Below are 14,531 nucleotides of genomic sequence, written 5' to 3' on the forward strand. Positions count from 1 at the left end.
ACATCAAACTAAGCTAATGTTAAAGCCCTACTGAGCTTGGAAATTGTGTTAGAATTTAAATATCCTGCAGGCCTGAGAGAGAGAGAGACTGGTACTTAAGAAAACAACATTGGGTGCTTGAAAATGATTTAATTATCTGATCTAGTATTTGGGTACAATTTGACAAAGCAAATTGGCATTCAAATCAATTTGGATAGGTTTCTTTCTCTGCATTAAGGGGACTAAACTGTTTGCTGCAAATCTCAGCCAGGATTTTAAAAGTGAGACAAGGTGAATGATTTATTAGTTGTGGAGCTAAAATTGTCAAAACTGAGTTGAATTTCAAGCTCAGGCTATTATTATCAACTGCTGTCAGAAAGTTCTAATTGATTGATTGATTGATTGATTGATTACATTTATATGCCGCCCTTTTCCCCGAAGGGGACTCAGGGCGGCTCACAATTCAATCAGGGAGGGGGGTACAAACAGGGGGATAAAAAAGACGAAGCATAACAATACAAAATTTAAAAACACACAACAACCATTCCATTCGAGAAGGGGGGCAAAAACTCTTTAGCCCCAGGCCTGTCGGAACAGCCAGGTTTTAAGGGCTTTGCGGAAGGCCTGGAGGGTGGTGAGGGTTTGAATCCCCATGGGGAGCTCGTTCCAGAGGGTCGGAGCAGCCACAGAGAAGGCCCTCCTCCGGGTAGTCGCCAGTCGGCATTGGCTGGCGGATGGAATTCGGAGGCCGCCTAATCTGTGGCATTTGATCAGTCTATTGGAGGTAATTGGCAGCAGGCGGTCTCTCAAGTACCCAGGTCCAATACCATGAAGGGCTTTATAAGTGACGACTAGCGCCTTGAAGCGTATCCGAAGACCAATAGGCAGCCAGTGCAGCTCGCAGAGGATAGGTGTTACGTGGGTGAACCAAGGTACACGCACAATCGCTCGCGCGGCTGCATTCTGGACAAGCTGAAGTCTCCGAATACTCTTCAAGGGCTGCCCCATGTAGAGCACGTTGCAGTAGTCCAGTCTAGAGGTCACCCCCTTTTAATTTTAACTGCAAAGTTGCTTGTAAAGGGGCAAGATTTTCTTTCGAAGTTTCAGAGTGATGATACCCCAACTTCTCTTTTTTCCTTTCCATTAATAGTCTGACTGGCTCTCTCCATTTTTAGAACTTGCTTGGGGTCTTTGCCTGCTTCTTTCAAAATACTGTATGTTAATTCCCCAATTGGCTCTCCACTACTTGCCTAATTTCACTCTGCTTTCATTGGATTTTTCAGTCCAGAGAGTTTGAAATTATTCTTCTATTGGATTGACATTCAAATGGACAGGGTAATATAAAAATAGCACATTGCTTTAAAAAAAAGGAAAATCAAGTGATAGCCTCTATTTTATATTCCAATTGCATAAACAGTATTTCTCTCTTTGATACTGTTATTATCTGCTACAAAATCCATATTAAACTATGATATTTCTGTTTATGAAATGCAAAATGCAATGTATTATTTTACTAACCACATTTATTCACAGCTGTTGAAAAATGCTGTAATTGATGGTTTCACTTATTTTTGGCAAAAATGTTTTTCTTATCCAAGGTAAATTAAAACTCTTTTCCAATGAACAGATGATGTTGTGGAAAAAAGATGAGATCTTGCTTCTAAAGATCAAATAAGAATCACTTTAATCATACTGAATTTGTTACTTTTCTGTTACAAAACCATATTCATCTGAATTATCAAGGGAAAATGAGCAATCTTTCATTTTAGAAGAGATTTCCACAAACCTGATGGAAAAAAAGCCTTATCACAAAGTTTTTCTCTTTAGACCCAATTCTTATTTTTCAGCAACCTTGTGATTTTAGAGTATCAAGATAGAAGATAGTATAAATATACAAATATAACTGACTTCGTATATGAAAATCATAGCCTGAAGCTCAACAAAGCTGCATGTGATAAAGAACATGAGTAAATATGAGTTATGTTTAAATAAATAAACACCTCCCCACCAAATAGATTATTGATTTTAATTCTACATTTTCCTTTAGTATCACTCAACCTGCCAATCTGAGCAATTTTCAGATCCTCCAGAGATCAATTTTTTTTGGGGAAAAAAATCAACTGTGCTATTTTATAATGGATTCACTGGCCATGAAATCCAAGTCTTAATATTTCTATCAATCCTTTGATTCATACTGTAACTCTCATTTCTAATAATGTGAACAAAACAATGGTAGTAGGTTGCACTTGTAATGCTTGTGAAAAATATGTGATAAACAGAGGAATTGCTATTTAATTCAAGGTAGAACAAGATTTATTTTCAAGACAATTGTGTTTTTAAATGGCTGTATTGCTGTCATATTTGATATACTGCAATAAAAGGAGCGTAAGCTCTATTGTCCCTAAATATGCTATGTAGATTGCACAGACATAGAAAACATGCAAAAAAGAAAGGAAACAAATATTTATTTTATTGTATGTTTATTAGCTTCCTTCTCTGAGTCATGTATCACAAAGATTATATTTGGTGTTACCTGGGCCTCCATCTTAAGCAGTCAGAGGCAAAGATAGTCATTGCATTTCACTGTATGATTACCAGTCATCCAACTAGGTAAAATATTAGCTTGTGGTTTAATTAGAATGTAAATTATAAACTACATTGTATTGTAAACTTACCTGCTGGCTGTTTTCACTGAATTGTTCTTCTTGTGTCCTCTTTCTGATCGGTTATCTCGTAATAGTTGAAGCTACATAAGGCATTCAGAATTTATATGAAAAACAAAGTTTCAATGTTTAGAAGTATATATGTTTTACCTTTATTATGCTTTTGTGTTTTCTTTAATGAGACTAATAATCTTATAGCAGGAAATATACTGAAACCTTAAAATCAATTTTTATTTTATTTCCATGCACCTATGACTGTAGTGACATAATACTAAGTTATCCATTCCCACAGCAACTCCTACCTACTCTGCTGTTGTGACCAGATAGTACAGCAAACTTTAAGTTGATTAATATTTCCTTGAAGACCATAAAGAAAGCTTTTGTGGCCTGGCTGAAATTAAAACAATGATATTTGAAGTTTACTAATATTTTCCCTAACCCTTTTGTTTCTCAAAAGAAGTTTCTACTTCCTGAGAGCAAAAGAGCGAAGGGAGAGCAAGAGACACTACTGCAGGAATGGCTTTACTATGGTGCTCATTCTTTACCCCACATTTTTCCCTTAGAATTAATTATGGCTTTACCATGAGCTATCAATTCCTGCATTCTTTTTCTTGACACCTTCAATAGAATTGGCTAAATTAAAATGACTTGATTCTGGCACTCTTAGCTTTCCTAATCTGTTTCTAACAGTAGGAATAGCTAAATTAAGCAGGATTTGTTAAATTACCATGTTGTAACAACCAGACTATATAGAATTGCTCTTAATTTCATCTTTCAAATAAGGCAAAATGTTTGCAGTGAAAGATAAAACTGTTTTCATGAAAATAATTAACAGAATTTCAGATTGTAAAAGCACTAAGAAGAAATGGCGGCGGTTGTCAAAGAAGAATAAAAGACACGTTCAAAAAGATGTAACATGAATTCCAGAGAATGAAATAATGTGAGCAGTGGATTTGGAAAGAGACTTTGATCGTTTTGTAATACATCCCTCTGAATGGTTCAGAGAGACCTACTAATTATTCCTATCACATTTTTCACAGCTGCTGCATCTTGATCAATATTTTCATATAGTTATTTATTCACCATGACTCAAAGTTTCCAGGTCAATAATTGTCAGTTCAGACTATATGAGTCTGTATATATGAAAGCCTGGATTCTTAGCTTTAAAATGTATCACTTTATATTTACATATACTGTATTGAAAGTTACATTTCATTGCCCCCTCACTTATTATAGAGAGATATTTTTTATGGAGCTCTTTTCAGTCCATATCAATGGAAGAAGTGAGATATGGTTATGGTTAATGACAGCAGCAATGCATAGAACGATTCATATGTGATAGGAAGCTGCTGCTACAGATAGTAATTAGTCTTAAAATATATTTGCAAAATTATTTACCACTCTTGTTTCAGTTTTCTGATTGTTTTGAAAGGCAGTTTATAATAATTTTAAATCTATGGCTGAAGAAACAAAATCTTTTTAATGTAATTGTGAAAATTATTTTATACATTCTACTCTGTTGCAGCTGTGGAACGCTATGATCAGGAAAGATTCCCTTATCTTTCCTGAAACATCCCCACCACTCCTTTACCTATCTATTCCATGATAAGTATTTCATTCATTATCAGTTTTAGAGACTTGAAGACTCTTCATAGTGACTTGGTAATAATATAGGTGTTGCCATGTATACTGAAGCAGCCTGAAATTAAATGCAATTTTCTACAGGCTTCTTTTTTAGTATGACCATTCAGATTTTGTGAGCACAGGGAGAATTCTCAGTGTGTAAAAGTTGAGGTGGAGCTGATAGATCTGGAGATAATACACATGGCCCTGTTTCCCCTACATTGCTTTTTGAATTATTTCTCAAGGGAGCACATATCCACTTGCACACTTGATTGAAACATTCTTTGAGCAAAAGGAACTGCTGATAATTGCCAGCTCTACCCTGTCATACCCAGGAGGCTTTCATAATGAGCTATTTGCTACGAAATATCTTCAGTCAGTCATTTTCAATACAAAATCAGGAGGTTTTGCTCCTTCTTTTACAAACCGGTGTCCCTATTCCTCCAGACAAGTGATAGTTAAATTCCTCCAAATATATAAAATAAAATGTTCTTGGTCAAAGTGGTTCTTACCTGGCTATGTTCCTTTCTAGCCGCAGGGCTAAACCAATGGCTAAAGGAAGGGGGAAAAAGGGGTTAGTAACACAGCAGCTAACTGAAGCATGAGCTGTCACATGACCAGCTTGTGCGTGCTCTTGGGTATTTTATTGTCCACCAGAAAAAAAGTAGCCTTTGGCTATGATTTATTTAAATAGGATATTTTACAGAACGCTCAAGGTCTGTAACAGTTTTCATAGCAATGTATCTCATTCCTCAGGTTACTACTGTTTAAGCAAGTGAATATACATTAAACAGCAGCATGCCATTCTGCAATTCTTTACATAATACATCTGATAAACTTTCCTCTATGTTTGGGCTACAGAAATGTCAAATTTAACCAGTGTAACTGGAAAAACTTTGCAGAAATGTTGATAACTAATAAGAAATATTTACATATATTATTAGCATTTTAAATTTAATACATTTGCACACATATACACCTCATTTAGAGAAAGTTTAATCAGAATTAAAGCCATAGATTTCAATGATATTCAGTACAATTCATGTACATAGAACTACATCTTCAATGTTTCTACAATACACTCCATTGTGGTATCATGGCTGTTTTTTGTATTATAGAATACTTTGAAAACTACACCAGTTTAAAATGAAAATTTTCCCTTCCCAATTCAATCACCTTTGTTACTTGAGATAATCAGAGCTTTAGCAAGAGGGGAGAAATTTAAGAAGCATTAAGCACATTTTGGTATCACTAGTTGCTTTTTAAAATTGCTACAATTTTCACTGACTTAAATGATACCAAGACACAGTATTATCATCACTCTCAAATCAACATACACATATTGTTCTATTTAGTTGTTATACTTGGTAATTTTTCATTTAATCTCACTCCAATATTGCCTTTAAGGGGATTCTAATACTTGGAAAATGTATTCCAGGATCAATTTGCTAGTTTTAAATGTATCATAAAATGCTTTGTGAAATGTTTCAAAGCAGCTTGTGCATTCATCTCAATTACTCTCCTTTAATCCCAATGCAAAAGCAAAGAAATAAGAAAATAGTTCTGGACAGATCCAAGCTAGATAGTATACTGTGCTTCCTTTATCTTCAGATAACATTCTGATTTTAGAATGGCAAAATACAAAAATTGCTCAAGGAATTGAACTGTTTTAAAATTAACATGTATGTTTCCCCAGAAAAATATTGGAAAGAACAATACTTTCATATGGCCAGAATTCTAAGATTTGACTGGACAATTAGGATGAAATTTAATATATAATTAAAACCAGGAGATATGCAAAGGAAGCTAAAAGAAATAATGAAAAAATAATATGGACACTTACTCATGGTGATGGAATTCCTGGGATAAAAGCACAGCTTTTTTGTTACTGCATGAGCCTGTTGTTGTAATCTAAAAGAATCACAAGTATTGTAAGTTGTGTATAGAAATTTAAAAGTATTTACAGCAGGAAATATATTTATTTTGAAATACTAAGATATTACAGATGCTGATTGTGGAGATACCAGTTTTGTATCCCAAGCTTCTTTGAATAATTAGATATCCTGAGCAGATCCAGTCCATAGTATATTCCAGCAAGGCTATTCCAATCTGTTCTATTTCTATATTATTTTGAAGAGGTTATCGGAACTATCAATGCACATTGAAAGGAAGAGCAGAAAATATCGCATTGTATAGCAGTATTGGGAATAGAAAACTCCAAGGGTTATTTATAATTAAGGTTTTTCTGCTACCCAAGACTCCAGAATGAAGAGAGCACATAGTGGCTCTTAGAGATGCACTACTCAATTCATAACCATCAATTAACCTTTCATAGCTTAGCTTATATTATTTTAAAAGTAAGGAGATATAGGGGTAACTAAGTAAGCAATGTGAAATTACAATGCACCCCAATGACACTAAAAATATAATCAATAAAGTCCTTGTGCTGTTTTAATTTTTAATAACTTCACTTCTAGATAGGATATAAACAATCCATAAAATGGTACAGAGCAGGGATTTACTCGAGATTGAAATACAGGATAAAAAGGTAGGATAATAAATGTGATCAGTGGTATAGGTCAAAGACATGCTTGGAAAATGTCAAAATTATAACCAAAAGTTAGCAAAACTTTCCATATCAAACTATATCCAAAAGACTTGGTATCAAAATCAGCCCCCTTCTCTATGTGAAGACAGGAAGGTTGTGCTTGGAGACAAGAGCCTGAACAGGACAGCTACGGGATGGAGTTCTTCATGCCTGATATAGAGTTGTAACTGCCTCATTGACAGTTTCCAGTAATGTCTGCCCATCCACCAGGGGCAGTAGACAATTGGATTTTGAACTGGTATAAACAAGAGCTTCCTGTGATATTTTCCATCCCCAGAATTACAAAGGGTACAATTGATCAATTTTTGAAATTGATTATGTAATCTAGTGTCTGGTGTATGACAGAGGCATCCAGACATAACATAACAGCAATGTTTATTTTTTCTTAAAAATGTTAAATTTCAGTAAGCCAAGAAGGAAGAACATACAAATATATTTCAGGATGGGTTTGAAGTATCAATGATACCAAAATCATACTAACTGATACGATTGACTGTTTATAACATTAACAGTTTGACAGTTATTTTAACATTGCAGGTAAACATCTGGTGCAGCTCTTGAGTTACATCCTGCATTAAATTCAAAATGAGGTTTTCATGCTATTCCAGTGGGTATCCCTGGAATATAGTAATCCATTTTCTACACTGTGGCTATAAGAAAAGCCGACTGTGCCTATGTCATGCTTTGTTAGAGGTTCATGATCACATTATCTCATGGTGGACCTGACACTTTTATTCAGTTTACAGTATGTTCTGTGTACAGGCAACTTATTTCCTTTGCCAGGGCTGCTGACAACCTTTTCCACACTATATTAATCTTGTTTACTGACTTTATCTTGGTACAAATATCAGAAAACTGAACTTTTTATCTCATGGAGAAAATAAACAATGTGTTGACAGAAGCAGAAGCTATTTTCTGATCTAAAAATGGTTGTTTACCTCTAGCCATACTTACAGAAAAATGTTTCTAAGCCCCCAGCTTGCCAAACTACATAATCCATAATTTAATAAATGTGGAAATTCCATGAAAAGTCATTTAGATATATTGGAAGGGATAAGAAAAATAGGAACTCCAAACAAAACACAATTTACAGACCAACACAATGTACACAAAACAAAAGCATGTTTTATGCAGTCAGCAGCTGAATGCTGTTCAGATTATTTTTCACATATCAAAAATATTTTAGGGTAGGGAGGGAGAAACTTTTCCTTTGCTTATATTGCTTGTATGGGACAGTTTTGTTCCATATAGGAAGGGAATAAAGATTCAGTGCAGTCTTGTGTTGAACATGTAAGAAGATATTCTAGATGCTCCAACAGTTGTAAAAACTGAGTGGTTGTGATGGATTTATGGAGGTGGAGAAAACCTATGTGATATTATTTGGACATAAACTGCCATTTGAAAATCTGCATTCTGGCAAATTTAAATACAAGCAGACTTCGACTTACAATTACAATTGAGCCCAAAATATCCATTACTAAGCAAGACAGTTAAGTGATTTTTGTCCCATTTTATGACCTTTCTTGCCACAGTTGTTAAGTGAATCACTGCAGATATTAACTGAGTATAATAGTTGTTAAGTGAATCTGGCTTCCCCATTGACTTTGCTTGCCAGAAGATCACAAAAGTGATCACTGCAATCGTCATAAATAGATGCCAATTATCAAGCATCTGAGTTTTAATCACGTGACCATGGGGTTGCTGCAACAGTCGTAAATATGAAAAATGGCCATAAGTCACTTTTTTCAGTGCCACTGTAATTTTGAATGGTCACTAAATGAATGGTTGTAAGTCGAAGACTACTTGTATGCAGGCAAAAATATTTGCTGATTTCAAAATATACAGTCATTAGTCAGAAAATTTTAAATGAATCATTCTTTAAAAGGTGAAAATGCAGAAAAAAACATTATGACATAAGTTTTGGTTAAGACGCACAAACTCTAATATTTTTAAAAATATTCAGAATAATTTTATGCATAAAATGCAAATGGATAAATGTATTTACACAATCCTAGAAAGCTGCCATACAGAAAGAATATGGAAGCTATGATTAAACAATCCTACTCTGTTTATTTTGTTAGAGTAAAATCTTGATGTGAAGACCAACAACAACAAAAAGTTAGAAAGATATTGGCAGGCTCAGATGAGGTAATTGTACTATGTTTAGAGTGGGTATATAGAGACATAAAGCAGGAAAAATATATTGCCAAATCAGTGTCCAGCATTATGTAGCACGCAGTGAGTGGCCTCTACTGGCTGACCAAGGGCTACATAAGTCACCTTGTCATCTATTATTATGATAGCACTTTCTGAATAGCTGAAGAGAAATACCTTTGTATGAGGCTTGTTTCATTTATCACCCTACAAACTTTATTCATTTCAAGATGCTATCGATGTTCTGTATGTAATCTCTTTCTATAACACTAAGGCATGAACAAGATCATTTATATAAAAGTATACAGAGGAAATGCAAAGTACATTTTGTATTTCTTTTTCAAAGAGACATGTAAATATAAATTAGTGCTGATGATAAAGCAGGGAGATGGCAGTCAATTATTCAACTTTTGTTTTCTTTGGTGTCGTTATTATACTTAGAAACAAACAAAGCTCAGGAAACAACTTGAATTTAATCTTTTATACATTTAATCTTACCACTGGCATGCATTACTGGCGTGCATTATGGAAACCTGGTTGAGGGGGGGTGTCCCCCTTAGTGAATTATGCCCACCAGGCTTCCAGGCGTTTCACCAGCCGAGAGCCCAGGGGAGGGGCGGGGGTGGCGGTGGTTATTAGGGGAAGTCTCAGACCTCAGGAGGTCACTGTGCCTCAGATAGGCGGGTGGGAGTCTCTTTTTGTGAAATGGGGCCTTGGAGTTCAGGTGGGCCTTTTTGTTACGTACCTGTCTCCCTGCTACATTTCATCAGCCCTGCTGGAGCTGCTGGATGTGTTAGCCGGATTGGTGGTTGATTTCCCCAGGCTTATGATCCTGGGGGATTTCAATCTGCCTCCCATTGGCGAGACATCCGAGTCAGCTCGGGAGTTCATGGCTTCCATGATGGCTATGGACCTAACTCAGATAATTCAAGACCCCACCCATAACAGGGAACACCCGCTCGGCCTGATTTTTGTCTCTGGGCAGTGGATGAATGATCTAGATTTAGGGGATATTTCTATCCAACCCTTGTCATAGCCTGATTATTTCCTCATCGGGCTTGACTTCCATACTGCTACCCCTTGCCGCAGGAAGGCGGAACTGACTAGATGGTTCCGCCCCAGATGCCTGATGGACCCTGAAAGGTTTCTGATGGAGCTTGGGACTTTTCCTGAATCCCTTGCTCACAGCTTAACCGAAGCCCTAGTGGAAGCCTGGGATAGGGCGGCCATTGGGGCCTTGGATCGCATTGTGCTTTTGCGGCCTCTGACCCGGTGTCGATCCTGGGTAGTTCCCTGGTTTACCGAGGAGCTCTGGGAGATGAAACGCCGTAAAAGATGCGTAGAGAGTGGTTGGAGGGCCAGCCAGTCCGAATCTGATTGAACACTAGTAAGAATTCATATTAAATCCTACTTAGTGGCGATAAAAGCGGCAAAATGGCAACATTTTTCCATTCTTATCGCGTCCGCAAATAACTGCCCAGCCATCCTGTTTAGGGTGACCGGCTCCTTACTTAACCAAGGAACTGGGAAAGACCCCTTGCAGGGTAGGGCTGAAGAATTTGTTCAGTATCTGCAGGATAAAATCGCTCAGATCCGGACAGGCTTGGACTCTGACTGGGTAGATTCAGGTGAGTCGACGGGGATGAATCTTGTGGAGATTATCTGGGATTAGTTTGACCCTGTGACCCTGAGGGCATGGACAGGATTATGGGGAGACTCAGTGCTACCACTTGTGTGCTGGACCCATGTCCCTCTTGGTTAGTTTCGGCTTCCCAAGAGGTGACATGAGGCTGGCTCCAGGTGATTACCAACGCTTCATTGAGAGAGGGGTTCTTTCCCACCGCCTTGAAGGAGGCGGTGGTGAGGCCCCTCCTTAAGAAGCCTTCCCTGGACCCAGCTTCTTTAGCCAACTAACGTCCGGTCTCCAACCTTCGCTTTGTAGTGAAGGTTGTCGAGAATGTGGTAGCACATCAGCTTCCCCAGTACCTGGATGAAGCTACCTACCTGGATCCGTTTGTCAGGTTTCAGGCCCGGGTACAGCATGGAGATGGCATTGGTTGCGTTGGTTGATGATCTCTGGCAGGCCCGGGATAGGGGCTGCTCCTCTGTCCTGGTCCTATTAGACCTCCTGTTCAACATATATATGAAACCACTGGGCAAGATCATCCATGGTTTTGGGATACGGTATCATCAATATGCTGATGATACCCAACTTTTCATCTCTACCCCAAACCACCCAAACGATGCCCTCGACGTGATGTCCCGATGCCTGGAGGCTGTGCGGATCTGGATGGGGACGAACAGGCTCAAGCTCAATCCCTCCAAGATTGAGTGGCTGTGGTTTCCATCATCCCGATTTGTGCATCTTGTTCCCACTTTGATGATAGGGGGAGAAATTTTAGCCCCCTCAGAGAGGGCCCGCAATCTGGGAATCCTCCTGGATAAGCAGTTTAGTTTAGAAGAACATCTGAGGGCCGTGACCAGGGGGGGCTTTTACCAGGTTCACCGGGTATGTCAGTTGTGCCCCTTCCTGGATCGGGATGCTCTGTGCACAGTCACTCATACTCTCGTCCTTTCTCGCCTAGACTACTGCAACGCTCTCTACATGGGGCTCCCCTTGAAGAGCACCCGGAGGCTTCAGCTGGTCCAGAATGCAGCTGCATGGGTTATCATGGGGGTACCTAGATGCTCCCATGTTAGTCCTCTTTTAGGTGGCCTGCACTGGTTGCCGGTTGTTTTCTGGGTGCGTTTCAAGGTACTAATTATGACCTTCAAAACGCTCCATGGCTTAGGGCCAGGGTACCTGCGAGACCACCTACTGCCACCAGTAGACTCCCATCGTCCAGTGCGATCCCACAGAGTTGGCCTCCTCAGGGTGCTGTCAGCCAGAGAGTGTCGGCTAGTGACCTCCAGGGGGAGAGCCTTCTCTGTGGGAGCACCTCTCCTCTGGAATGAGCTGCCCCCAGAACTTCATATAATCCCCGACCTCCGGTCCTTCCGATGCACCCTAAAAAGTTGGCTTTTCCAGCAAGCCGGCCTGGCCTGAACAGAATAAAATAAATGATTAATTTAATTGTTAATTTTAATCTAATTTTTAAAATTTTATTGTTAATTTTAATCTAATTTTTAAAATTTTATTGTTAATTTTAATCGGGTTTGTTTTTGGATACTTTATTTAATTTCCTTTTTAACTTTCGTAATATGTTTTTTTTTATGTTGTATGCCGCCCTGAGTCCTTTGGGAGAAGGGCGGCATAGAAATCCAATAAACAAACAAAAAAACAAAAAAACAATTTCTTACTTTTCATAATTGCAATACGCAATCAAGCAGTGATGAGCTTTTGGGCTGAATCCCTGCTTGATCAACAGTTTTTCATAATAAAAAATGTTGAAGTAAAATGATGTTCAAAATTCCGATTTATTTTAAATGTTATAGTGAATTACTGAGTGTTTTTTGCACTTAAGAGGAAAGTTTTATGTACAAAAAACTAAGCAAAAGCAAAAGTCCAATCCAAGGACAATTCAACTCCAAAAAATCTGCATATGTATGCTTTATTTTAGGACAAAATATATTGAATGCCTCAGTTTTAATGAATTAATACAGAGAGCTTTAATTCAGAAACACCTGGAAGCAGGTACAGTTGATGCCAATATAAAATAATTCCTGGCCACCATTAGATGACCAATGCCAAGTAATTATAACTTTGAATTATGCTTGTCAAATAAGTTGTATTTGATGAAATAGTGTATAGTCCCAAAATCTTAAAACATACACACGGTGTTAAGGTGTTACAAGAGATTTGTTAATATTTATTGATCTACACAATAACGTATGTTTGCAAAGGAATGATTATTTGGGGATAACACTCCTGATTACACATAGCAAATTTTTACATCAATGCATCCCTGGGAAAATCTTGTCAATTTTGCCCTAAAATGTAAAAATTTCTATATGGAAGATACACCTTCAATGTAAAATTGTATCATATAATTGTATCATATTCTACTTCTAAATATATATTCTTTGAAATAATTTGTTTACTTTTAATAGAAATTAGTTTTAAGTAAACACTGTAAGGACTTAAGGTTTGTTCTCTTATTCACTATGGGATTATGCAGTTGATTCTACCATTCTCTTAATTGTACCCTATTAGGGAGAATGTTGTCAGACCTAAATGACTAATGATGGCAAAAGGTGACTGTAGTTGTAAGAAATATTATTTTGCAGACACATAGCATGGTATTCTGGGATATTTCTGGCCTTATTTTAGAGTTCTACATTGCTTCAGAATTCAGTCCCATTATCTTGACTGCTCAAAATTGTTCACAGGGTTATCTAGCTGACATATAAGATAACCTTCCATCTCACTAGACACCACTGGGATATGACATGCTGACCCACAGTAATCCTTGATTATTAGCATGAAATATATACCACACAAAAGGAGAGCTCTAGGTAAGGGATTGCTTATAAAAACCTTTCTATCATGAGTATTTTTTTCAAAAAAAGTTGTATACGACATACAAAAATAAACGTATGAGGATTAGAAACGTTAAATGATGCTGAATATTTACAATCGGATTTTAATAATGTTACATGGAAACAAATCACACAGGTTTCATTGGAACCTATTTAAAAATAAGTTTGCTATTTTATTTTATTTATAAGTAACTCAAAGTTGATTTTATTGTTTTAAGAAAAGAGTTAGATTGCTTAATCATTCTATAACAACTGCTCTATGTAGAAGAAATGAATTGCTTTTATATGAAAATAACTAAATCAAACAGCTACTTATTATCCCTATTCAGTATTCTTTATATCGATATAGCACTTTTGCTTTGTCCCTAACTGAACTACTTGGTTATTGAAGGCCAAGGATTTCCTTTTGCAAGAACAAAGAGATCATAATCCTGTTCTAAAGGAATTTTCAATATCTTAACTCTGAGTTGTCTATGGAGATTCTCAGTCATCTAGGTCATGGTTGTCCCACAGGTGCTTTTTGAAGAAGTAACTGGACTTTCTTGTTTTTCTTTGACAACGTTTTGCTTCTCATCCAAGAAGCTTTTTTGAATAAGAAGTGAAATGTCTTCAAAAAAGAACAAGAAAGACCAGTGGCCTCTTGAAAAAGAACCTTTGGGTTAACTTTGAGTTACTGCTAAATTGGGGAGAATTATATATTCATTGCCATATTATTTGTCTTTTCATCTAAATCAAATCATTACCTGCTACCATTATGCTTTAAGACAACATTCAAGTTATGAATGAGAAGCTAATCATTCACTGATAGCTAGCAGTTATATTTCAATAGTAGCTTTGTATTAAAATATAGTTCAAAGAAGATAAATGTAGTATCTTCTTTGTATATCATATTAGAGACATCATTTTCTGCTTAATGTACAAGGCCTATTCTTTCTCTGCTGGATAGTTTCCTGCCAGTTCAAAATGGAAGAAGGAAGAAGCTAAGATCAATGTAGAGATGTTATTAACCCTTTTTCTTATTTCTT

General features: G+C 37.0%; 1 protein-coding gene across 3 annotated transcripts in view; it reads right to left on the bottom strand.

Moving 5' to 3' along the window:
• Positions 1-14,531, bottom strand: part of GPATCH2 (G-patch domain containing 2) — a 92,520-nt gene that overhangs the window by 27,546 nt on the left and 50,443 nt on the right. For all 3 annotated transcript variants that reach the window (XM_087717800.1, XM_087717799.1, XM_087717801.1), the window contains exons 6-8: positions 6,109-6,176; positions 4,778-4,817; positions 2,655-2,725 (exon numbers count right to left, since the gene is read on the bottom strand). In XM_087717800.1, coding sequence (XP_087573926.1) covers positions 2,655-2,725; positions 4,778-4,817; positions 6,109-6,176 — 179 coding nt within the window. The remainder of the gene's footprint in view (positions 1-2,654; positions 2,726-4,777; positions 4,818-6,108; positions 6,177-14,531) is intronic.

This window comes from Thamnophis sirtalis, unplaced genomic scaffold, assembly GCF_051295495.1.
Source record: "Thamnophis sirtalis isolate CommonGarterSnake01/CBP01778 unplaced genomic scaffold, rThaSir2_p1.2 scaffold_6, whole genome shotgun sequence".
Classification (NCBI taxonomy): domain Eukaryota; kingdom Metazoa; phylum Chordata; class Lepidosauria; order Squamata; family Natricidae; genus Thamnophis; species Thamnophis sirtalis.